General features: G+C 41.6%; 1 protein-coding gene across 3 annotated transcripts; it reads left to right on the forward strand.

Moving 5' to 3' along the window:
- Positions 1 to 36: 36 nt before the first annotated feature.
- Positions 37 to 25,330, forward strand: setd2 (SET domain containing 2, histone lysine methyltransferase). 3 transcript variants are annotated; one of them, XM_038711600.1, is made up of 22 exons: positions 38 to 508; positions 1,985 to 2,106; positions 5,189 to 5,210; positions 5,358 to 9,358; positions 9,479 to 9,610; positions 10,956 to 11,084; positions 11,407 to 11,530; positions 11,647 to 11,724; positions 11,818 to 11,915; positions 12,046 to 12,178; positions 12,390 to 12,524; positions 13,445 to 13,573; positions 13,732 to 14,760; positions 14,900 to 14,948; positions 15,034 to 15,352; positions 15,480 to 16,212; positions 17,111 to 17,236; positions 21,010 to 21,146; positions 21,235 to 21,346; positions 22,618 to 22,692; positions 22,832 to 22,933; positions 23,558 to 25,330. In XM_038711600.1, the coding sequence occupies exons 2-22, from the start codon at positions 2,078 to 2,080 to the stop codon at positions 23,717 to 23,719; spliced, it is 7,854 nt and encodes a 2,617-aa protein (XP_038567528.1). In that variant the 5' UTR covers positions 38 to 508; positions 1,985 to 2,077; the 3' UTR covers positions 23,720 to 25,330. The 3 variants fall into 3 exon arrangements, with proteins under 3 accessions (XP_038567527.1, XP_038567528.1, XP_038567529.1); XM_038711601.1 differs by having other exon boundaries at positions 47 to 149; XM_038711599.1 differs by lacking the exon at positions 1,985 to 2,106 and having other exon boundaries at positions 37 to 508.
- Positions 25,331 to 26,728: the final 1,398 nt, after the last annotated feature.

Raw genomic sequence — 26,728 nt, forward strand, 5'->3', positions numbered from 1 at the left:
CAGTTTTTCTGTAGTCTCATTTGTTTATTTCGGTGGTTGCAGTGCGCTCCAGGGTTCGCGCCAGCTATTCTCCCACATCATGTGATGCTGTTGAACACAGCAGCTACAGCCAGAGAGACACTGTGAGAGTCAGTGTGTGGAATAAAAAGGTATTCCAAAGACATGTTCATTATCCTTTAAGGAGATCGGGTCGCCAGTCTTATTGTAACTTTATAGCTTGACCAAATGAAGACACGGTCTGTGGCTTGGCTTTCGTGATCATGTGTGTTCTCGATCTCTCGTCCAACTCTTGGCTAACTATGTGAGCTCATGCTAGCTCGATAGTACCAACATTCACCCAGGCTGAAGCTGGGGCGCAGCAGTAGCAGAGCTTCTGAGCCGACGATCATTTCCGACAGCTCCGTATGGATTTGACGTCGGCATACATTGTTGCTTGATGTTTTACAAAGGGCCGATTACAGGCGATTTCGAAGATGGGGGAACCGTGTGACCTTAAGCACTTCGTAAAGTGAGTACCTCGTGAACCGATGATTTTTACTTAGCATTACGTTAACTGTGGTTTAACCATCTTCCTAACACACAAGTAAGACAAAACACTAGCTAGCATGCTAGGAAAGCCGGGTGCCGAGACTCTAGTACACGGGTCCATTATATCCTACAACGGAAATGTATATCAAAGCCTTCCTGTTAATTCATTTAATTACAAAAGTTACGAGTTCCCTACAAGTTGAGAAACCCATAGTCATTATGACTTAACACATTCGTGACAGATCAAAGATCGACAAGTAAAACACAAGTTAACAACAGTAACGTTAGCCTGCTAGTTACAGTGCGAGAGTTAGCTAAGTTGACCCAGCTAGCGTTAGCTGTTGCTGCTAGTAGAGTTCCTTGGCTAGTTAGCTGTCTTCGTTTATAGACACAAACATTGATTGTTTTCCTCTAACTGGGATAATACCAGTTACACTTGATATTGATGGCATTTCCTAGCAGAAAATTGTGCAGTACTCAACATTAACAACATGATATACACATAGCACAACACGAGCTAACGCTATCTTTAAAGATGGCCTTCGGAAGCTCTTTTTCGCTTCCCCAAGTTAGCTTAGCTGGTTCTGATCTGTTTTATAAACCAGCGCCACAGTCGAATAGCTAAATTAATGTGACAATACCTGCCTGTTTACTAATTATATAAAATGTGTAGTGTGACTGGTTAGCAAATCTTGATAAAGTATGTCACTTAATTGATATGTTTTCAACACATCCTCTACTCGTTGTCATAGTGGGTAATCATCCTTTTAAAGGCCATGTTTGGCTGCATTCAATCCTCCCGCTCAGGCCAGGCTTTAGTTAGTTTACTAATTTGCTTCAAACCGGTTTTCACAAGAGTGTCGACGTGTTGTTTTATATAAATCCTTATTCTGCAGATATGCTTCGTTTTCTGCAAGCCATTAGCTTGCGCTTTACATGTTTAATGATGAGATGCATGTTCTCTACTCGTCCTACATCCATGTTTTTCATCTATCTTCGACCATGATAGCACTATTTATAACATAGGTGAACGTAACCTTTTATTTATGCGGTTGCCGTGATCCATCTAAAGCGGCAGCAGTAGAGATTAACAGCCCACCAAACTGAGAAAAGGGGAGTCTTTGTCTCATTACACAGTAAATATTAAGACGTGCAACTGGCAACGATAGATAACAGGAATATCAGGAAGGGATGCCTGTAGAATTCGGCTCAATGGTTCAAAGCATGTGACACCACGTATTTTTTGAAGTGGTGTACATACAATTTGTTTTGCACAAGCCAGACCCACTATTTAACACTATATTTAATATGTCAAAGGAAAAAGTTGAATTTCAGCATTTGTAGGACTTTTATCAGATGTCAATGATGTCAAAATTAAAAAAGTTCCTGACAGAATAGCTGTAAGCCGTTGTGGGCAAGACTCAGTTCATTGCAACCCTATCTTTCTTTTTGTCAGGTGTGGCGTCACTTTGGAGGTGTCATTTCTCTGATTTGGATTATTCTTGGCCAGCAGCCTCTTCAGGCCTTCTAATCCTAGACGAGTTTCTCAATGGACACTCTGCTCAAGTCAGAAATCAGGTATTAGACAGCACAAAATGCAACTCACTGTTGTCTTGCTTAGAGTATTTTGATATGAATTTGGGAATCATTTTTGTATGGTTACCAAGTTGTATTTTGTTTTGGGTGCAGTCTGTTTAGATCTTTCTGGCACCAATTTACTGTGAAACATGTTGATTTCAAGGTCATGCTAAGTCCTCTTAAACACAACTAACAATTGTAAATACAAGACTGTCGTCTGCAAAAGGTGTTTGGCTATTTTTCTTTAAATGTAGGAGTCTGATAACATTTTGTCTTCACTTATTTTTATCTATTTATGTTGTTATTTGTGACTGGCCAGCATATAGATAGGGATTTGTGCACTTTTGCCACATATAGAGTATACAGTAGCCTAGTGAAGTAAAGATGTGTACTTTAATTCTCCTTGATGAACAAAATCACTACATTATTAGTAGGAAAGAAATGTTATCAGTTAGTTTTATGTCACAGTATTGGAGCAATGGATGACCATAAGCCTTTGTATTGGATGTTATGTTCACTTTTTTTTTGTTTGCTAACTGAAACATGAAACAGTTGTGCACTACAGTTAGGAAGACATTTGGTGTAAAAAATATTTCTGCGATGTTAAACTAAAAGGGTGCATTTCGTAGACTAGTGGGTCCAGTCCATTAATCACTTGATTTGTTGCTGCTTGTTATAGCTCTGTCTATATAACAGAATGTCATTGCAGAAGTGTCTCATTTTGAAGGTCACAGAGAAAAAGGAAAAAATGAAATCCTAAAGGATTGAATGACCCAGTTGTTTCCCTGCACCCATATTGAGCCAACCCTAAGGAAAACACAGACACTTTTAATAGGACAAAAGGACGTACAAAAACCCAATTGTTCTTTTTTTGTATGAATACTTAAATCTCTGTGTTTGTGGGTGATTTTGTTTTTTTTTTTTTTGCTTCATTTGTTTTTTTTTTTTAATTGATAACCAGTTGCTAGTCTCAGCAATGTAGATGGTCAAGCTATTCAATGTGAGTTGGTCAGGTTATTAGTTGCTAAGGTTGTTTTAACCCTGGTTTAAACCTTCACGGATCACCCTTGTTTATGGACCTTCACAGATCATCTAAATATACTCTACATTTTGTTTACAGTTTGTTTTGGTGTATTTACGGTCTGCTTACTTAGGTTTAGGGGTTAGAATAAATCTGAAATGGATAGAGCAGAATTTATCACAGAATCACAAAAAAATTTAAACCCATGTTCATCCCATCAACACAGACGTTTCAGTGTTCTCTTTAAAGAGTGATGGAACCTAACAATAGAAAGATCCAAGTCCATAACCCTAACCTTTGACCACATTCAGCAGTTTGGCAAATGTAAATATGCAGAATCCAGACTGTAGAGGCTTCCACTGCTGAAGACTTAAGAGAAGAGATGAAGGATGATGCAATATTTTCTTAAAGGATGTGTAATGTTGACTAACTACATCATTTTCTAAAGTTAAACATATAATAATGTCAAAATACTTTTACAGTCATGTCCACAGAAAAGAATACTAGTTGAAGTCCTTGTGATTGAGCAGGTATCTTGGCTCTTGTATGCCGGGTTTTCCTTTTTAGCGTACATAATTGTATATATACACATGCATGCGTATGCAAAAATATATTTTAGTCTATCATACAGATCATATTAGTTTCATATGGCCTTTACTTTATAAGCCCTAATGGCTTTGTTTGGTGTCTCAGTGGTGTTGAAGGGATTGTATCATGTGACAAAGTGAAGCACACCATCTATAGTGCAATGTACATTTTTGGTAGGGACTTAGTCCAGCCTTTGCAAGCTAGGCTATTACTGTGGAGGCTCATTGGACCCATATTTGATTATCTACAGAGGTCTGTAGTTGTCTTTTTCTGCATAGTGGTTCTTGTTTAGCACTGTAGCCTCAAAATAAGAGACACATCCTGGGGCTGAATAGCAGTCCTGTGCGTAGCTTGCATGCGCCTTTCATGTTTGCATGGGTTTTCTATGGGTGCACCAGATCATATTCTGAGGGGATATTTCTCTAAAGGAATCCACATCCAGCTTGGGTTAAATACCAAATATCTTTTAGATATCCAGTATTCTCACTTATACATTATTTGAAACTGAGCTCTAGTAAAAATGAAGCTGAAGTTGATAATTCAATTATTACTTGTGTGGATATTGGCATATTACATACAGCTATCTGTTGAGTGGGAGACCAAGAAAATGTGCTCCTAGCCAAATTTGCCCTCAAGTGCTTAATTTCCACTGCATGATATGGCACAGTTTGAAACGCTTGGAGCTCATCTATGGATTATGGATGGATCGTAAGTTCATAATGAAAAGGCACTATACTTTTATTCTTCTGTTTAAATAAATAAATTACACCTTTTTAATTGATTTTGTTTAACTGTGGCCGGCCATTCCCTTCTTTTAGCTATTCCAATGGTTAGTTCTCCGTGTAAAAGATAGTGGAAACTCTAGTAATATGTGTAGTCAGTGGGCCAATATACCTGACTGGCACATGAGGATTTCCTGCCATTTACCTGCCATTTAAATCCATTAATTCCTGTCACTGTCTGTTCTTCACTGCACCAACGTGAGCATGTAGGCTAGATACTATGATATGACTGCAAAGCACTGGGATGTATCCTAGGAGTTTTGTCACATGTTAGCCATTCATCTCGATTTCTTGTCACTCACTACTATTTGTAAATGACAACCGTTGTTTAGATGAAATTCAAAAATGCTCTCTGTATTATGAGTATTTTCTATACTTAAACATGGAGATAAATCTCAACAATGCTTAGTAATAGTAAAACAGGTCTTTTTAACTTCACGATTTTGGAAAACATACAAATTACAGAAGGCAGTGGAAAGAGTACACCTAACGCTGTTGTAGACTGGACAACAGATGTTGTGCTTTGAAGTCATTAACAATTAGGAGCACACACAGTATGTTCAGGGACATGTTCATATATTCATATCCCTCCTGATTGTCTTAAAGTAGTTATATGTTGTGCTGCATGAACTGTGTAAATTGATTTCTCTTTCTTCTCTTTTGTTCCCATGATGTTCTAATGTAACCACAGAGAGGAGGGGAGTGGTGCCTCGGTAAGTCTTAACTAAACAAAATCAGTGATTGTTACTATCTGTTTTCATCAGCATTTAAGCAACCTTTGTTATGATACAACAGGAATGTCTCATGATTCTCACAGTACTCCGGTTACAGCCTTATTTGTGGTCTCTCTTTAATTTTAGGTGAAGGTGGAGGGCCTATCCAAGGCAGCTCTAATCAAAAGCTTGTCTCCCAGAGTCATGCTATCCAACCATCTCCTGCCTAAAGGGACCAAGATGAAGGTCAACCTAGAGGATCAGGGTCGTCAGAAAGTGTCCTTCAGCTTTGCACCGACCAAGAAGCCACTGCAGAGCCTGTTCTTCATCCCCGCCAGCCCTGACAAGTCTGTCGCTGAACCTCTCCCTGCCTCGTCACAGTCCACCTCAGACAAAGGCGGGCAGGATACCGACAGCAAAACTGAGCAAAAGCAGACACCAATGGTGCCAACATCAATAGCAGACACACTGTCTGAAACACAAATCTCCTCAGCCACTAAACTGAAAACGGACTTAGCAAAGATGCATTTTAAGAAGCAAATTCTTAGTGTCTCTGTGACTGAAAAGAAGCCAACACCTGTTGTGCCAGAGGAACCCCAATCCTCTGAATTGCAGATTCTGCCGAAATCAACAAGGAAGAGTGTAACTGAATTCCCAATACCCCAGCCTCAGAGTGTCGTCAGTGTCTGCCCCTCTGAGAATACGTACATTGAAGACTCTGAGACAAGGGTAACCCCTAGCCTCAAGAAGCCAGCGGCTTCCTCAGGAAAAGACAGAGAGAGTTCCAGTAGTGCTGAGCAGGACAGTAAGGTATACAAAAGGAAAACCAGGTCCCAAACTAATAGTGCAGCCCCTGGCTCAGAATCTGATGGAGATTCAGTCCAGATGTCTTCCAGTCGCAAATCTGTTGACTCCAAAAGTAAAACGAACTCTGACAGCAGAAACAAAGAGATAAAAAAGTCTTCCTCGGGTTCACACGTGGAGGAAAAGGAAAAAAGTTCCTGTAAGCGGTCAGAGAATCATGAAAGGTCTTCTAGTTACTCCAAATCAGACCGTGATTCTAGACACACATCTTTACGCTCATCTCGATCAGACAAAGATCGTAGAAGGTCCAGGTCTAGATCACGGTCTAGATCAAGAGGGTCTCGAACAAGTTCATCTCACTCTCGGTCAGAGAGATCTCGAGGTGACAGAGGATGCCGCTCTGAAAGGTCATACTATCATGATTCTGATCGGCGATCACACAGGAGTTCTCCACGCAGAGAGAGAAGACGTTCTCGTTCTCGCACCGACAGAACTCGGGACAGTTCTGACTCTGAGGATGACCATAGGAAGACAAGGACGAGGACAAGTGACTCCAGCAGGTCATCTACCCATGCAACCTCATATAAAGAGTCAAAATCATCTTCCTACTCAAAATCTGAAAAGGCCTCTAAATCTGCAGATTCTCCTCACTCCTCAGAGTTGGATAAAAGAACACAATCTTCAAAGTCTGAAAGGACTTCAAAGCGACTATCAGACTCTGATTCCCAGCGCAAATGCTCACCTGATCAGGACTCCAGTTACCATAAATCTAGCTCCCATCACAAATCTTCTTCTTCCAGTATGCATACTCACTGTCAAACATATGAAAAACGCCAAAAAGGCAGCTCTAGTGACTCTGAGGCAGATCATAAGGGAAAATCACAGACCTCTGACAAAAGCTTTGGCTCAGAGGAGAACTGTAAAAACTCCCAAAAGAAAACCAGTAGGCCAGCCTCGAAGCAGCCTTCTAGATCTGTGAAAACTAGTGGACATGATGGAGAATCAAATGACTTATTTCACAGCCCCGGCAAGGCACCATCACGTGCAAACAACACAGAATTGTGTGAAAAAGAAAAATCTGATAACCAACAAGTTGGAAATGATAATCAGGATTTTAAGGAGATTGTCTCATGCACTGATAAGAGTCTGCAAGAATCGTCGTCCAAGAAATCAAAAGAAACAAAGTCAGGTGTTGAAGTTGAGAATGAAAATGCCTCAGCTATAACCTCAAGTGAAAGCTTAAAGCATGTAAATTCCGCCCTGGAAAACTTGACCAATGTGAAGGATAGCCTTTCTTGTAATAACCGACCACATGTGAACTCAAATGCAGCTGTCTTATATTCATGCAGTAGTAATGATAGTATAATGTGCATCCAGGACAAGAAAGTTGTGGACTGTGCACCAGGGCCAATGTCCTTACTTTATACAGCAGATGTATCTGTCACACATGATGTCCAGCAGAACACTAAACCAGAGATTGTTGAGCCGAATAAAGGTCCGACAGTTGACAAGCAGTGTGGCACAAGTGTGCTGCTCAAATCTGATTCATCATGTCTTGAATCTAAGAATCCGCTTACACTTGAACAACAAAATACAGATACTGTGACAAAGAGCAGCAGTACTACCAAAAAGTCCCGATGGGATATTGTTGGGCAGGACACCTCAGAGAGTGATCATTCGCAGAGGATACTTTGTGTAGAGAGTAAGCCTGCTGTTAAAAAAGTGATATCTGTCAAAAAAATAGAGTTTTCTAAAGACAGTAACCAGACAGACAGTAACTCTGACATTAACAATACTATTCAGCAAGAACCTGAAAAACATTCCAAATTGGCAAAGTGGACTGAGATGTCAATGCAAGAAGTTGGCTCAGAGAGCACGTCCATGACTGATAACTACAAAGACCAAAGTGAGCCTTCACAGGCGAGCACTTTTATTAACCCCTGTGACTTAAAACTGAGTGTTGCTCAAAATGATGCATCACAGGTCGATAAAGCTGCAAAAATGCATAGTTGGAATGGTCATGAAGAAAAATCCAAGGACAGTGCTCATGATAGCAAACTGAGTAAGACAACATCACTCAATCAGAATGCATTCGGAGGACAGAGTGAGGCCAGTGATAGTGATAACTCTGAGTACGACTCTGATTGCGGCGAGGCTATAAAACGATTGCACTCTGTGGTGGTGGTGCCAAAGAATTCTTCCCTAACAATGGATACACAGGACACAGGAGCTTCTCCATGCACAGCAATGAATAGTTCAGAACTGCAGAATGCTAATGTAGCAGCTAACGTGAATATCAGTGAAGTCCCAAAACAAAAGCAGGGGAGTCCTTCCACTGCATGCGTGGAGACCAGTGGTCCATGTAGTGTAAATGATTCATCTGAAAGCATTATGTTGTGTCAGTCCCAGAGTAATATGATTGATAGCACCAGTCACTCTGAGGGTTCCAGCTCCATCTGTGCCCAGCTTTACATGGCTGGTCATATCGGTGCCCATGGAAGTACTACAGATCCTGCCTCCAGCCTTGATAATTCCCGACAGTGTGAGCAAGGGCAGCAACAGCATAATCTAAGCAGCAGAGGTGAAAGGATTTACTCCCATTACCAACACGATGATTTCTCCAGTGCTGACAATATCAATGACAAGAACGGATTCAGCCTGGGTTGGGATTTTTCGCAACCAGAACAACCCAGTAGTACATACCAGCAGCCTGATAGCAGTCATGGGCCACAGTTACCCAACACTAAACTGACAGAAATCTCTCCCAAGGAACAGGAGCATGTGCAGAGTAATGCCTCCTGGAACCACCAATCCCCAAACATGCAGACTAACAGAAACCCCTACCTCCATGTGCATGAGCATTATCAGGATCCTGCAGGCGAAATCCATCCTGACTCCCTAACTAATGACCATGACGACTACAGTGGGCATAAACTATCTAATCTTCGTAAAACAGCTGTTGAATGCAGTGGACCTAACACTCCTGGCTCATCAAGCTTTGTACAAGGTCATGAAATAAGCAGCAACAGCAGGGGCCCTGCTGTGCCAGACCCCCCTAGAGAAGACAGTTTTAGACCCCACAGAGGCCGGGGCCCTCCCAAGAAAAGGCGTCCAGAGATTGAGTCAGACTCTGACAATGAGGCCGAAGCTGGGCCGGCAGGCAAGCGGGAGCGTCAGGGAGAGACTGACATCTCTAAGGAAACTCAAGTCAAAGCTGAGGTGCAACGTCCAACGCTCACTCTGCAAGACTTTCAAGATGCCCATAAATGGAGAGAGTCTTCCAAGTCTAAGAAGATGCCCCCTTACTTTGACTTGATTGAGGAGAACCTGTACCTGACTGAGAGGTAAGGTGTTGTCCAGTCTAATTAACAAAACAAATGTTTTGTTTGTACAAAAAAATAAATAATAGAACATTTAAGTACTTTCAGGCTTGAGCTTTGAAATCTTTTTAATGTTTTCTGCAGAAAGAAAAGCAAATCTCATCGAGATATCAAAAGAATGCAATGTGAGTGCCCAGTGCTGCCCAGAGAGGAACGTTCAAGGGGAGTATTAGCATGCGGGGAGGACTGTTTAAACCGGCTGCTGATGATTGAGTGGTAAGTTAATTATTACAGGTGAAGCTGTGACTATATTAGAGCTGTCCCCGATTTAGGATTTACATTGTCGAATAAGAATTATCAAGAATTGCCTATAGTTGAATCTGTGTATGTCAGGGGTGTTTACACAAGGTAGCTCCGCTTTAATCTCGAGAAGCTGCAAAGCTGCAGTCTCTGTTCATTAGTCAGTGAAACTTACACTGCACATTTCCAGCTAAACTGAGGCCTATTGTTGACCCTTTTCTCTCTGCTCTGCTCACCTGCCATTTACCACTCTTGTGCAGAGTTGTGTCCGCTGACTTGCTGACAATTGCATACACACGGTTCCTCCCGGGTCTAGTCTCTAGGGCTGGCCCGAATGTAATTTTTGGAGCTTCGAAGCTTCACTTTTAACTTTTGTTATAGCGACTAAATGTTCATTATGTTGTTGTTTGTTTGTTTCCAGCCTACAATTTTGCTACTGTTTAATTTTAAAATGTAGGAAATTTTTTTGATGTTTTGATCTGTAATGAAATTAAGCAATTGTAAAATTAATAAACGGCAAAACTGCCACACTACTGCTGTCATCACTCCGTTTAAAGTGCTCCCACACAGTGGAGGGCTTAATTTAGTTTTCCCTTTGATGTGAACTGGAGTGTTACGTTCACTGCTGTCAGCGGAGGTCAGGCGCACGAAAAAAAACCTCAATAATCGAATCTCAAAATTGAAAATCAAATGTGTACCCAACGGTCGAATATTCGGGTCCAGCCCTACTAGTCTCCCTCTTCTACCCCACACACATACTACGCCACTGACGCCCTTAAGGGTTAGGGTTACAATTGTGGATTTATTCACACACATTTTAAAAGATTTCTTAAAAGCTTCTTTGTTTTCACATGTTTATTTACAGTATTATATGTTGATATTTACATCATAATAGGACGTATATTAAATTATTGGGAGAAAACGGGTAGTTCTATGTAAAATCAGACCTTGAGCACCCCCATATAGCAAAAATGGTTTAATCCTAGTTTATTATTATTATTATATCTTTGGATCTTTGACTATTCGGGGTCACCCCTAGGCAATATATAAGAACTCAGCTTTTTTAAAAGGTTCAAATACTTTTTTATCTCATTTTCTGCACCCTGACAAATTTACTTTACCTTACTACTTTAGCATCAGGAAATCTAATAACATCGTGTACCTAAGAGTTGGATAAGAGTCTGTATAAATCATTCTGTTTGCAAATCCAACTAACAAAGTTAAGCCCATAAAAAAGAAAGTGTTAGTAAATAATGTAAAGTGCAATCAAAAATGTGTAGGAGCCTGTTGACATTCATGTTAACATTTTTATTTTTTTCAGCTCTTCACGGTGCCTGAATGGAGCCTACTGCTCTAATCGACGCTTTCAGATGAAACAACATGCAGACTTTGACGTTATCCTCACAGAAGACAAGGGTTGGGGACTACGGGCAGCTAAAGACTTGACTCCGTAAACCTCTTAAAAGCTTTTAGTACAATATTTTGAAATCTCCTTCTAGAATTTAACATTAAAATTAATTCATATTGTGGGGCTGCTCTATTGGATTACACAGTAAAGTTGTTTTTGTTGTTGTTTCAAACTTTGTGCATTAAAAAAAGTAATGTTACAGTATAGTCATTTGTAAGGATGGTATCATCTACATTGTGGAAACAGACATAAAGCTAATATACCACCTTAATCAGAGCTTTGTATGGCAGTTATGTTCTTAAATGTTGTGGTTGAAAATGTAGGCAAGATGATTGTCACGTGATTGTTTTTATTGCGGTCACAGAAACACCTTTGTGCTGGAATATTGCGGGGAGGTATTGGACCACAAGGAGTTCAAAACAAGGGTCAAAGAATATGCACGCAATAAGAACATCCACTACTACTTCATGTCTCTAAAGAATAATGAGGTAAGCAATGATGCAACACATTACAATTACTGTTTTATCTTAAGACTGCAATTTGGTTTAATATTTCAGGTATAGTGGCTGGCACAAATACTTGACATTGCGTTATGTCTCTTCAGATCATTGATGCAACACTGAAGGGTAATTGCTCTCGGTTTATGAACCATAGCTGCGAGCCCAACTGTGAGACCCAAAAGGTACAGTGGCAAAATAAAGCACTTTAATAATACTCTTTCAAGTTAACTTACTGAAAGCTGACCAGCCTGATGATGACTTTTATCATATTCCAGTGGACTGTCAATGGACAGCTTAGAGTTGGGTTCTTCACCACCAAGGCTGTCTCTGCAGGAACAGAACTGACATTTGATTACCAGTTCCAGAGATACGGGTACTTTTACTCCCCCCCCCCCCCCCCCCAATAATATATAGTTGAATATGTTCATGAAGAGTGGTTATTTATGTGTATAACTGATGGTTTAACCATGGTGATTTCCCCTTTGTTTCATTTTTATCTACAGCAAAGAAGCACAGAAATGCTTCTGTGGAGCGCCCAGCTGCAGAGGCTTCCTGGGTGGGGAGAACAGAGTTAGTGTTCGGGCGGCTGGAGGGAAGATGAAGAAAGACCGCAGCCGAAAGAGTGCTCTCACCACGGTCAGTTCTTTCAGTCATATTTGAAATGTGTCTTGACATTGGTTTACACCTGGCTGGCAGTAATGTTAACGTTGTTACATTTCGATCACATTAACATAATGAATAAGCTGAAATTGGCATACGATCAATTTTTATTTTTATTTTTTTACACAAGTTTCTCCAAGATTTTTTATTTTATTTTTGACGTTGACATCACTTTGTCCTCCCTCAGGTTGATGAGGAGCTGGAGGCCTTATTGGAGAATGGAGAAGGCCTGTATGATGAGAAACAGGTGGTGTCTCTCTGCAGGCTAATGGTCCGAGTGGAAACGATGGAGCAGAAACTCATCTGCCTCAAGCTCATACAAGTAAGACCAGGGCTCAATGTTAAACTTTTTTGCAACTGGCCCCACCGGGCCAGTGGGTTTGAAACTTACTTTCCCGAAGACAATTTTTACTGTCCCTCCTTCCAAACATCTTTAATCGTTTATTAAATACATCCTGGATATAAAAAAACTGAACAAAAATCTAATCACAGTTAAATTTATAAAAAATAAAAAGGTTAACAAAACAATTTACTTTTAAAACAAAACACACTAACAGACTCAAACATGACGTGCTCTCCTGCTGACAACCATTTATGAAAAATGTACACAGCGCAGCGGACACAGTCGCCTCTATCCTGATGAACGGGTTGCCATGGTAGCGACCTGTCAATCACAAGGTAGTCCCTATTGTCTATTTTCCCCTAAATAGGACCATTTTATACTAAATGAACATCATGCTGTGTTGAAGAAGACGTGAAACTAGCGACTGAGACCATAAGCTCATTTAAAAGTGTTTACTTAGGTAATTTTACCATTATTTCTAATGGAACTCGCCCCCTGCTGCCGTTAGAGAGAATGCAGCTTTAAGTTCCGTCTGCATGGTTTCACTTTCGACCCAGAGGTTGCCGCATGATTGAGATTAGAGAAATAATATTTGACAACCTCTCGTCACATAACTACAACTCTGGACTGGATATCGGTGCGTGCCAAGAGCTGCAAAACAGCAGGATGTTGAGTTTGGGTTTTTTTGTTGTTGTTTTTTTTAAATATTTATGTTTTTGCACTGGTCCAATTGGGCCAGTGAGTTGCTAGTTCAACTGTCCCGTCGTTATGTTTTACTGGCCCCGGGCCATCGGGCCACAGTTATTGTCGAGCCCTGAAGACTGAGTAGTTGCTGCCTCGTTCATGTTGTTGATATTTTTTATCATTTGCAGTATGTAATATATGTTTGTGTTGCACAGGATACTCAAAATCCGTCATGCCTGAAGCAGTTCCTGGACCATCATGGATTGTCTTTGCTGTGGATCTTCATGGTGGAGCTTTCTGAAGCTAAAGGCAACAGCGCCAATAACACCAAACTGCAGTTAGAGGTAACAACACTTAAATTAAAACATTCATAATTCATATACAATTCATAATTGTGTCACATTCCACTGAAGTAACTAAGAATTTTAAAATCCTCTTAGCCTGTATGGTCATATACACAGCCATTTGCCGTTTGATCACTGATAATCCATTCTATTTACAGATTATGAAGACCTTGGCTGTGCTGCCTATCTCTACTAAGAACATGTTGGAGGAGAGCAGAGTCCTGACCTTTATTCAGCGATGGGCCCAAACAAAAACTCTCCCTCAGCCTGTTGAGATGGATGGGTACTCTAGTGAGAACACTTCCCGTGCTCAAACACCCCTCAACACTCCTGATGGTTCCTCCACCAAACTGGGACCAGAATTGGATGGTGACACCGCCAAACCTGCTGTTTACCGCCGCCTTAAAATCATCAGTGAAAACAGTCTGGACAGCGCACTCTCTGACACGAGCAAAGCATCTGATGGGAAGGAGGAAGAGGAGGAGGACGATGATGAGGAAGAAGATGAATCCTCACATGCAGAACTTCCTGACGGCAAACAGTTGAAGGCAGACCCAGCGTGTGATGCTGCAGAGCCAACGAAAGGAACGGTGGAAGAGTCAGTGAAAGTGGAAAAACGGGAAGAGACTCAAACTGAGGAGGTTAAAGAAAAAATGGAGTTGGATTTGGAGAAGGAAATTGAAGTGAAAGAGGACACCAGTGAGGGTCCGACAGATGAACTTGAGGGGCTAAAAGAGCCTAGTGAAGAACAGGAGAGCCAAGAGGAGCAGACCAGTCAGGCAGTGACAGAAAAGACGGAACAAGAGGGAGATCAGCCCACCGATAAAGTTCTCGAGCCGGAGAGTCAGCCTATCCAAATAGAGGTTGCTGATCTGCCACCTGAGCAGCCTTCAGAAAATATGGAAGCCCAGGCAGAGACACAAGAGGATGAGAAACCTCCTGGCAGTGAGACGCAACCTGATGAATCTACGACTGATGCAGCCCCAAGCTCTGAGACCCCAGAGGTCAGTATGCCTTCTGAGGTCACAGCAACCCCTGTGGACCCATCCGTGATAGGAACTCCTTCTCAGGATGAAGAGGAAGGTGTCTCAGATGTGGAGAGCGAGAGGAGTCAGGAGCCCCAACTCAGTGCTTTGGACATTAGTGGCATGGCTGCCAGGCTTCTGGAAAGCTGGAAGGATCTGAAGGTGAGCTCAAATAGTCCCCTTAAAAGGCAGATATAATTATTAAACATTCATAGAAATGTGAAGTATTATCCCTTTTCTGTTAGTTATCTGTTTGTGTTCTATTGTTTTATGAAGTTTGAACTTGTCCTTGTCCTTTCAGGAGGTATACAGAATACCCAAGAAGAGTCAGGTGGAAAAGGAAGCAAATGGTAAGTTTAGTCTAATGCTGGTTTTTGGCCCAGATTTTATTTTTTTTTTACTGGATGACTAATGACTAATTTGATTTTCTCACAGATCGCAGCCGAGATCGGGACACAGCCTTGACGCCACGCACCACATCTGGTAGCCGAGAACGTGAAAGGGAGCGAGAGAAGGAGAGGGAACGCGATAGAGACCGAGATTATGACAGGGACAGGGACAGGGACAGGGACCGTGACTGGGACAGGGACAGGGACAGGGACAGAGACAGAGACAGGGACAGGGACAGAGACAGAGAAAGAGATCGTGATCGAGTCTCTGACAAAACTCCACGCAGCACTGAGAGACGAAGGAGACGCTCTGCTTCTCCGCCACCATCGTCCTACGAGAGGAGCAGCCGACGCACTGAAGAACGGTGAGAATTCTTGTGATTGTGGGAACACTGTCGAGAGATTCTTCCAAGTGAAGTGCAATCTTTGTTCAGCTGTTTTCGTAGTAAAGTTTTGGCATTGGACTGTGATCTTGTTCTTTGGATTTTTTAGGTTTGACCAGTCTAACAGCAACAAGACACCAAGGGGAACTGGTGGCAAAGAGCGCAACAAGCTCTCCACAGAGGAGCGCAGAAAGCTGTTTGAGCAGGAGGTTGCTCAGCGGGAAGCCCAGAAACAACAACAGCTGCAACAACAGCAGCAGCAGCAGCTTCAAACTATGGCTTATGACCCTGCTCTGGCCTATGCCTCCAGTCCTGGCTTCATCACGTACCCTCCTGGATATCCCATCCAGACCTTTGTGGATCCCTCCAACCCCAATGCCGGCAAAGTACTGCTACCTACCCCTGCGGTTGAGCCCACCATGAACTATGAACAGACACCTCCCCAGCGTCTTATCTCAGACATGGGACTGACCTCTCCATCCTCCACTTCCCAGGCTACTCCAGTCTCTAATCTCTCTCAGCACATCACCACCGCCAACCTCACCACTGGCAACCCTCAGCAGTATGCCCAGCCAATTGTAGCAACCCAGGACGCAGGTGTGGCTGTCCTCTCTGTACCTGCCCAGGCGGCCCCTGCGTTACAGGGCCAGCAGAGCTACACCACTGTCTGGGATCCCACTACTCAACAGGCAGTGACTGTGCAGACACAGCCTGCACAGCAGTATGCCCCAGCCCCAGCACAGGCTCAGACACAGACGGCTATCTATTACCAGGGCCAGCCGTGCCAAACTATATACAGCATCCCCACCGCCTACCCTCAGGCCAACACTCCGGTCATACAGGTAGGGTGATTATATCCTCTATGACAGTGGTCGGCCAGAAGCGGTGATAACGGCTGGTGCTGAAATAGATCTGTCATGACAGCAACAGTTACTCACACAAGCACTTCCTCTTAAGTGATTGTACCTCTAAAATAAAAGCGCAAGAGCGTTTATTGCAGCAATGCTTCATGTCGAGTTTATTAAGAGCTTTTACTTTTGAAGAGTTCTGAAGGAAATTCAAAAGAGTCTCTGGCCTGCTTGACACACCTCTGAAAAAGCCGTCAGTAAACGTATGATTGGATTGCCCTGAATTTTCTCAGGGAAATGAAAATAAATGCCCATAGGTTTATGAATGCGGATCAAACGCTGGAACGCTCACGCACTGCAGCACCTGCTTTATGTAAGCATGTGCAAAAGTGTCCTTTTATTCAATTTGTTTAACAAGGGAGAAAAAAATATCCGCAATAAGAAGGAATCAATCTCACAACCTACCCGTCGTGAGTCCTGCACTGCACCAACTGAGCTAAACGCGCACATGAATTCATATGGTTTGTTCTGGCCCACCATATAACGGCTTGGAAAAATTTGGCCCAATGCCAGACTTATTTGCTGACCCCTGCTCTATTATCTGGTTAGCTTTTCTAATTGCTCTCACTGTTGAATATCTAATTTTCTGCTCTTTTGCAGTTTTATTACCATTATCAAATCATAAGAAATGAAGAATCACTGAATACAGTAAAAATAATCAAATACAGTGGGGGGGGGGGGACGACTTCCATCTCCACTTGTGCATTGGTGCAAATCATTAATCCACTATGGTGTAATAATTCATCATTGAACACTACGGCCCATTGCAGCACATGCTGATCACACACTAACTGATTTCTGAATGTCTGGATTGTACTTTGTGTCTCTGAAGGCGTACACTGAACCCACAGCCAGCTACCTGCATAGCCAGCCTGTGTATCCCGGTCATCAGCAGGGAGTGGTGGTGCAGCAGGGAGGCACAGTCACCACCATCGTCACATCCCAAACTGTCCAGCAGGTACACACATGATGGGGCAAAACATAACACATTGACAGATAACTCACAACCTCACACACACACTATGGATATTATTTAGGAAAGAAAGGTGGTTTGGTTTGAAAGGAGGGACAGAAGGTTGGTGTTACTTTCAAAATGTTTATGTGTTGTGATTATTTAATTGGATGGAGTTTGTATTTTTGAGCAGCCTGAGGTCACATTAAAGATGGTTTTGAAGGACGCGACAGCTTATCAGGCAGTTTAAGGGGGCTTTCACACCTGAAAGTCTGCACCAAGGTCTGAACCAAAGTTCATGTTTTGATACATTCGGTTAGTTTTAGTTTGGTTTCACACTGCAATTCTGCGACCGCACTAAAGGACTTTAAATGACACACTTGCGTCCTGTCCCCTCTAAAAGTTTTGAAACGGTAAGGCAAATTCCTTTGTTTTTGTTGTTCACCGAAGACATCTGGGTTTAAGATCAAAAGATGAGTATGAGATGAGAGTTCAGAATTTTAGCTTTTATTTCCTGGTATTCACATCTAGATGTGTTAAACAACTTAGGACATATCACCGTTTGTATTAGACCACAGCATTCTTAGGTGAGCAAAAGTAATGGAACAAATAATCTTAAAGTAAATAACTTAATATAACTAATAATTTAATATTTGGTGGTATAACCCTTGCTTGCAATAACTGCCTCAAGCCTGTGACCCAAACTGTTGCTTTCTTCATTTGTGATGCTATTCCAGGCTTTTACCTCAGCTTCTTTCAGTTCTTGTTTCTTTCGGGGTGTTTCTCCCCTCTTAAGGAGGTGAAATGCATGCTCTATTGGGTTAAGGTCAGCTGATTATTGACTTGGCCAGTCTAAAACCTTCCACTTTTTTCCCCTGATGAAGTAATTTGTTTTGTTGGCAGTGTGCTTTGGGTCATTGTCCTGCTGCATGATAAACTTCCTCTCGATTAGTTTCAATGCATTTCTCCGTAAATTGGCAGACAAAATGTTTCTGTCCACTTCTGAATTCATTCTGCTGCTACCATCATCAGTTACATCATCAATAAATATTAATGAGCCTGTTCCAGAAGCAGCCATGCACGGCCAAGCCATGACATTACCTCCACCATGCTTCACAGATTGTATGCTTCAGATCATAAGCAGTTTCTTTCTTTCTCCACACTTTGGCCTTTCCATCACTTTGGTAGAGATTAATCTTGGTCTCATCAGTCCATAAGATTGTGTTTCAGAACTTTTACGGCTCATCTCTGTACTTCTTTGCAAATTTCAGTCTGGCCTTCCGATTCTTCCTGCTGAGTGGTTTGCATCTTGTGGTGTGGCCTCTATATTTCTGCTCTCTGAGTCTTCTTTGAACAGTGAATTGTGATACCTTCACCCCTGCAATGTGGAGGTCGTTGGTGATGTCGCTTACTGATGTTTTGGGGGTTTTCTTCACAGCTCTCACGATATTTCTGTCATCAACTACTACTACTAGTACTATGTACTATGTACTGAGCAACAGACAAGTTGACGTCTGTTGCTCAGTACACCAGTAGTTTCTTTCGTTTTCAGGACATTCCAAATTGTTGTGCTTGCAATACCCAACGTTTGTCCACTGGCTCTGGTCGATTTTCCTTCTTTTCTCAGCTTGACAATGGCTTGCTTTTCTCCCATAGACAGCTCTCTGGTCTTCATGTTGGTTTTATCCTCTTTAACAGGAAATGCAGTCTTTATAGGTTGAACCAAGGATGAAAACTTGGACTAGTCATGCAGAGCTATTTAATGTTTGGACAATCAACCTAAAAGGCAACAGCTGGGCAACAAAAAACATCTGTCAGTCACATGTTCCAATAGTTTTTCTCACTTGAAAAATGGGTGAGAGAAATTTTTGGCGCCCCCCCAAAGAGGTTTTAGCGACCGCCAAAGGAAAATCCTCAGCGCAAAAAAACAACCTTTCAAATCCTCTCTGAATGTGTTTTAATAGCCATTTATCAAACAACTGTTGAGCAAGCAGAACATAAACTTAAATACAACGTCTTGACTTCAGCAGCTGTGGATGAGAGGAGAGGTGTCTCCTCATCCACAGCCACTGTACTTTACACATGCAGCTGGCGCTGGATTAATAAACCAGCTGCTGCGTTGGTTTAATTGCGCCTAAACGGTCCGCTACGAAGTTCGCGCTAATGACTTCCTGTTATTTCACACGAAATAAAATCCGTTTGTTCTTCAAGTGCGTCGGTATTCACCGGTACTGTCACTTTTACATTTTAGTCTTCCCCTCATCAGGTTTTCTGGGCACTACGTGACGCCTGCCTGCTAATCTCCGCAGGAAGATCGGGATCCTTTCATGCAGCCCTGTGTATAGTGGCTCGCCAAAGTAACTTTTCGTTAACCAACCAATCACAGCCTGGAGGAGGCGAGACATTAAAAAAAGGTTGAGGCACTGCAGCGAACGTTAGAAATGTTTAACTTGTTGTTCTGTATGCACAGTTGTTGTTTTTTTTTTATTTCTGACAAGTTAATTTGCATAAACAAATGAGACTGACCACCATGTAGAGCATTTTTCTTGCACAATTATTTAGTGACTGAAAACAACCCACAGAAACTACTGTTTTATCCAACTGGAATTAATATTAGGCTACTAATGGTAAACTATAGTAGCCTGTACTATTATCTGAAATTATGACTTTACAAACATTAGCACTAATCAAACCTTAACCACAGTGTTGTAGGCTAATATCAGAAAATGGTTTTATTTGTGAAACAGCTAAATCTCTACTAATAAACTGATCTGTAGGCTGATCATCCAAATAAAGTGTAACCTGTAAATATATTATTATATGAACATTATGGTTTCTATATAATGTTATAATATTTTGTTTATCAAATGGTCAGAAATAACAAGAAAATGTATAGATTTCGGTCATTGCCTTTACTGAACACGTACCCATCATTCTTACTGTTGTGCAAAGTCACTCACCAAAGGCCCATTCCGAGCACGGAAAAACCCTGCCGTTAAACAGTTCAGCGGGTTTCTTTGACAAGACTGAATTAATAAAAAATTAACATTTTCATATTTGCCACTATATCATTATTATGGCTATGGCTATCTGCAGCACCAACTATACTGGAGGCTAGTTCAAATTCGCAATTAAAGAAGACAGCAAGCAATCCTTCTGCACCTCCGTTTCAGGAAAAACCAAAGATGTATGTGGCAGTGTGCTTCTATAGTGGGCGTTGGTTTAAAAAGATGATCTGTCACGGGAGATTTATAATCGTGTCCTTATTTCAATGCAATTTCTCCATCCATTTGCTTGTTTCCGGTTTACACGTCAACCACCAAACTTCCTGTAAATAGTCTGAAACTCTGAACCATCCAAAAAATACTTTCACACCAGAAACGAACCGAACCATTGTTGTTTGATCCGGACTGAGACTACCTCTTTTCATCGGACCAAATTTCGTCTGTTTGGTCCGGTCCAAACGAGGTAGGTGTGAAAGCCCCCTAAATCCCAACTTCTGAGGATCTCTCAGATTTTCAGAAATCTGGACTATGCCGCATGTGTGGCCACAAGGGGGTAGTATACATCTAAATTCTGCGACTCCTTAGAGCTAATGTGTCCAAGACCTGTCTCATACAATGACAAAGTGACTTTTTAGATGTCACTAAACAAAATGGCTCCATGGGCTGTATTTGTAAATAATAATTGAAATGCAATTATGTATGACTTTAAACTATTGTTGGCAGGAGGGGGGGGGGTTTGCTGCTAATACTTATTTTCTATTTATTCTCCTCTAGGAGCTGATTGTAGCCAATAATGTGATAGATCTGCCTCCTCCCTCTCCCCCCAAACCCAAAACTATCATCCTACCTCCCAACTGGAAAGTGGCCCGGGACCCTGAAGGCAAGATCTACTACTACCATATTGTCACAAGGTTGGTATTGCTGTGTGTCTGTGATGTGTAAGTTTATGAAACCCCCTACATGGATTTCTGTCTGACATGACTTCTGTCTGAGCACTAGGCAAACACAGTGGGACCCTCCAACCTGGGAAGGAAGTAGTGACAACACTAGTGTGGACCATGAATCTGAGATGGACCTGGGAACGCCCACCTATGATGAGAATCCTTCCAAGGTGAGCTTTTAGCAGTGGTTGTGTTTGTGTGTTGTGAATTGTAAAATATTTTTAGTACTGCACTAAACCTTTTTGTCTTCTGGATAATAGCTACATAGTGAAAAGGAAAATTTATGTTTCTTCATTGACAATGAGGAAGTATCCTCTTCACTTTCTCATTTGATTCCCAGAAGGTTTGCGCTTTGATGCAAAACATGATTATAGAGTTTGTTCCTTGAGGTAACTGAAGATGCTGCACTAGTGATTACTTTCAGCTGTGTCTGAAGCAGGGAAAAAAGCAGCACAACGCCATATTTATTGAGTGTTATGACCTCGCCGATGACTCCTCCTTGTAAAATGGCTTCATCAGAATCTGCATGGAAACAAATATTTGAAGAGACAATCCTCTCGCCCCAGCCCCTGCTCATCTGTTTGTCCCTTAGCCTCAAGGCTGTAAGGGGAGGGGTGGCTCAGCTCATCTCTTCTTCCTCTGACTCGTTTGTTTTCCCTCTTCATTTTTATCCTGACTTTGAGGATAATGGAAACCATCTGGAAGACCAAGCATTCATTTGCGTTTTTTTTGTATTATAGTCCAATGACCAAGGTGCCCCTTTTGTCTCTTTTTAAAAGATGTAACGGAGTTGGGGGAAAAAAGCATCAAAAACTGACATGGCGAACGTTTTCCGCCAAGAACAGCTACAAGTTCATGGACCATTTGCCAGCATGCGTTTAGACCGAGGTGGTGTACATGTCCAGCACTTGAAACTATGGCACATGCTCTGCACTTGTAAAGCGTCCGATTTCACTGTTTCTGGATTCCTAGCCCTGGCACTATGTGTGTTTGTGTGTGATCCTTGCCACTTTGTTGTGGGTATAGGCAGTCAGCTGTTGCCTGCTTGCCTTTGTTGTTGAAGCTTGCGCCAGAGAGGCAGCACCCTGGCAGGATATCCCTGCTTCATGTCAAGTAGCTGCTGAGCAGGTGCTGTTTGATGCCCTACTGACCTTGACAGCTACTGTTTTGCAGCCAGATGTCATGTTTGATTGAGTTGATCCACAGGTGGGGCCTCACTTGTGATTTAAATTTAAGTAAATTACTCTGCTGGATTATGCCAGTATGACATGGTAATACTGTCTTCCACTATAGCTAAGAAAAAGTCTGACAAATTGATGAAAGAAGTCAATTGGGATGGGAGTTCTTTTTTGCAAATCCAAGATTTTAATCTGAAGCAAGTGATATTTGTTTGCAAACAAGGATTTTAATCATATCTGTCTCCTCTGTTATGTTGTTACAGTTCTCCACAAAGACAGCTGAAGCAGACACTTCCAGTGAGCTGGCTAAAAAGAGTAAAGAGACATTTCGCAAAGAGGTGAGTCTTTGTATACAATGTTTGGAGCAATTTTATTTAACTCCAGATGTTGCCGTTTTCTCAACCTCTTCCAGATATCCATGCAAGTTTTAATTCGTTTTTACATATGTGTGTGTGTGTGTGTGTGTGTGTTACTCAGATGTCCCAATTCATAGTGCAATGTCTAAATCCTTATCGGAAGCCAGACTGCAAACTTGGACGCATCAGCAACACAGAAGACTTCAAACACCTGGCTAGAAAGGTAACATTAAATAATAAGATGTTTCCATATACAGTTACAACTTCGACTAATGCTGAGAGGCTGTGAACCTTTCCTTGGCCTCGAGGTGGTCAAAGCACAATGAGAGCATTGGACGGCTTTTTTACTTAAAAGGAAAAGTTTTAAAAGTTTCCCTCAAACCAGAACTAAATAGTTGAGCTCCCACGATTTTGTCTCCAGCCAAGTGCTTTTGTATTGTGCCTCTGGAAGAGACTACATGTAAACTATTATCTCCCTCTCTTTTGTTTTACTCATTCCTTTCAAAAAGCTATTTTCAACCAATGTTTCTTCAAAGGGCAGCATTCTGTTTTTCCATGGTTCCCGGTGGGTCCATGGGTTGTGTATGTAGGGAGTGGCTTGCACTGAGTGCCACTCGGACATACCAGGACTCTGAGGCCATGGGCACAATAAACAGAAAGACGAGCTGGGCTTCCCTCATTTAGAGATTGCGTTTTATTGTTTGAAATTATAAAGGGCAGAGTTCCTAAAAGAGAATTAACCATCCAACCACTGTACCACAACTTAGATATACATTGTAATTATATAATTTACTGAGGTCTGGTGACAAGAAACATTTCTAACTCTTTCCTCTGCCCACTCTTCCAGCTAACTCATGGAGTTATGAATAAGGAGTTGAAAGCTTGCACCAATCCTGAGGACCTTGAGTGTAATGAGAATGTGAAGCACAAGACCAAGGAGTACATCAAGAAGTACATGCAGAGATTTGGCTCCGTGTACAGGCCCAAGGAGGACACAGAGGTGTACTAGCCTCAGAGGTCACAGATGTTACACTTGCTCTGCGCTAACACAGGAGAAGCACAGATCTGCCTTTCCATTCACTCCTTCATGTATGTACTGGCCAGTCTGAACCGTGAAGTAGTTTCTTACACGTATTTATGACTAAGAATTGCACTGCTGGCCAAGAAGCTCTCCGGGCCCCCCGGATGGATCGCTGAGGAATCCAATCTTCTCGAAACTCCAGGTGCAGTGGGTGCAGTGCTCTCAAAAGATGACACTGAGGGGTGCTACAGATACTGATGTTTTCACAGACTGTTTGATTTTAAGAAATTTTCTTTTTCATTTGTTGCTCTTAAATGTTCCCGAGATGATCACCTCAATTCCACTTTTTAAACTCTTCTAGCCCTGAATGAGGATTACTCAGTGGAATCAGTTTTTGGTATCATATTTATCAAAGTTTTTTTTGTTACTGTCCACTGTTAAAAATGTATCAATGACAGAACAGTCCAGACCCCCCCCCAAATACTTCCTTTTACTTGTGCACGCTTCATCTCCCTGCCACTGACTCTGTATCTGGTGCTGCTTTTAACTGGGCTGTGGAGGTCCAAGCTTCCACTACTCAAACCCTGCCTTTCTTAACCACAAGACATTTGGAGCCTCTGTTGTTTTATGAGTGCATGATGTAGGGTGAGGTAAGCGTGGAATCCCATGAAATTCCTACATTTTACATGTCTCCAGCTTCAAGTAATATGCCCTTAACGGGGATGAGTTTTACTCACAATAGACTTGGGGATCAGCCAATAACCAGCAGGTTGGCAGTGGGGTTAGTCATCAATATTTACATGTTTTTTATCAATTTATGTATAATAACGGGAGCAGGGTTTGAATGCTATGTTAGATGTGCTGTTTAGCTGTGTATCCATTTTTCCCATTTCTTGTCCAACCCCTACTCCGGCCTGTTCTGCCCTTTTTCCTCTTCTTGCTGAAAATGAAGGTTGTAGCATTGGCATTTTAACAGTTTCTAAACGTGTGTTCTGATTCTTTTTTTTTAAATCATTTATATGTCCCAGTGAGACATTTAGAGACATTTAGGTTGGCATTGCTCCACAAACTGTCACTCATTAATTTCCAAGATTTTTACGGTATCAAGGTAGGTTCATTAGTATTAGGTCACAAGTTTGTTGCAGCCTATGAAATTGCATTAAATAAAGTTCCAACTTATGTACATTGCTTTATATGTGAATATATTGAAGAATAGTTTTGGGAATGTTTAAATAAGCAGACACTTTGTAAAAGGACTATCATTTCATGATTGAAAGTGTAAATAATGTGTACAAAATTACCAAAGCTGTACGCAGGAGTGTCGTGTCAGGGAGCACAGTGAGCCCGCCCATCCCCACCAGCTCAGCCCTCCTGATGCAGTTCCCCACATAAGTCTGTCAAACTTAGGACCCCACTGACTCGCAGCCCTCTGTTTTATTTCAGTGGTGGAGAAGATTTTCACGATTTTGTTTTTTTTGTCTATTTTTTTCTATGTACAAAGTAAGTTTCACCCTACTCTACTGTAAGTATTGTGTAAGCACATTGTCATACCGAGTGTACAAACATTTTAAAAGATAATAAACTTTTTTTGTAAAATTATGTGCCGTTGAATCTGCTTCACTTGGGTGTCAGTTATATAGACTTCAACAGATCTTACCAAATGTGAGTGACCTCTGTTACATGATTAGATGAGTGCACACCCAATCCCATTTTAGATTGGCTCCCTCCTCTAATTATCGGTGCACATGCCATGAATGCCACTAAAGCACATATGTACAGTGTTGAGCCAGAGGTTTGGCCCCAGTAAAGGGAATCAAAGTGATCGACTGCCTTCATTCGAGACGTTCATTGTGCTCTAAATATGGAGACCCGTGACGAGTGGAGAGAGGCGCTGCTGTGCTTGCCCTCTCTCCTTTGTCCCAACCCCCCTCCAGTGAATGCACATTCCTCAGCCCCATGCCTGTGTGCTACAGACCGCAGTTAAGCAGTCCCGTCTGGAGTGTGTGACGGCATGTAACACTGCCCTAGGCCATGCAAGATGCCTGCTCCCACTTAGAACTGAATGCAAAGAGATCATTAACAGATTTGGGTGCAGAGGGGGAGCAGGAGCAGTCAGATTGTGCCTCAGAGAGAGAGAGGAAACTTTCCTCCAGAATATTTTGGATGGTGCTATTATTTTCATATCAGACTTAAATTATTAAATACTACTTAACCGATTTCCCTCAGGATTTTGAATAGGAAATGTTCTTATACACTAAATCCCTTGATAAGGTGTACTATATTCTAAATATGTCCAAACTTCCTCACTGTGTAATCTATCAAGTGGGTTTTATATTTTACTGAAAGTGACAGACCTCTATATAGGACTGTGGTTGTGGTCCAGTTCAACAGTAACTTTCATATTTCCATGAACGTTAAGAAGTTACTCTAAATACAAAGGCATATAATATAGTATCCAAATTATATAAGCGATGGCAGATTACATGCTTATTGTTTATTGTTTAGGATGTATGGGAGGTATGACACAAGATACCTGAAAATAAAACTACATGTCTGAAACTACTGAGGTTTGTTGAATCTTTGTCATTTGTCCAATCAGATAAACTCACAAACTTCTTCATCAACATTTATTTCAAACATTTAGTATGGGTATTTTAACTGTTGGCTATATCAATTTGTTTTTAGCTACTATTTTAGCTATTTAGCTATCCTATACTTTAAGCTAATGATTATTAGCTAGCTATCTAGTTTCACCCTGACCCATTACATTTATTGTTAGATAGTTCAACTGTTTATTTGTTGCTTTTAGCCATCTATTTTAGCCATTTATCATTTATTTAAGAGTAAAAGTGATGCCTAATTGTTAGCGGTTTGTTTTAACCATTTAGCCTTTTAGCTGTTTCAACTTCTCTGCTTTCTTGCTAGTTTTACTAGTTACTAGTAACTAGTTTTTAGACACTCTTAGAAAATAGTGTTGATTTTTTTTTTTTAATTCAA

This window comes from Micropterus salmoides, unplaced genomic scaffold (genome assembly GCF_014851395.1).
Source record: "Micropterus salmoides isolate LMB-PRFRI ecotype aquatic unplaced genomic scaffold, ASM1485139v1 Ms_hic_scaffold_11, whole genome shotgun sequence".
Lineage (NCBI taxonomy): Eukaryota > Metazoa > Chordata > Actinopteri > Centrarchiformes > Centrarchidae > Micropterus > Micropterus salmoides.

Excerpts from the sequence above, each read along its gene's own strand:
- setd2 (XM_038711599.1), top strand. The coding sequence starts at position 474 with ATGGGGGAACCGTGTGACCTTAAGCACTTCGTAAA. Across the intron at positions 17,237-21,009 it reads CATCCCAAACTGTCCAGCAG|GAGCTGATTGTAGCCAATAA; the intron begins GTACACACATGA and ends ATTCTCCTCTAG. Across the intron at positions 21,147-21,234 it reads TACTACCATATTGTCACAAG|GCAAACACAGTGGGACCCTC; the intron begins GTTGGTATTGCT and ends TCTGAGCACTAG.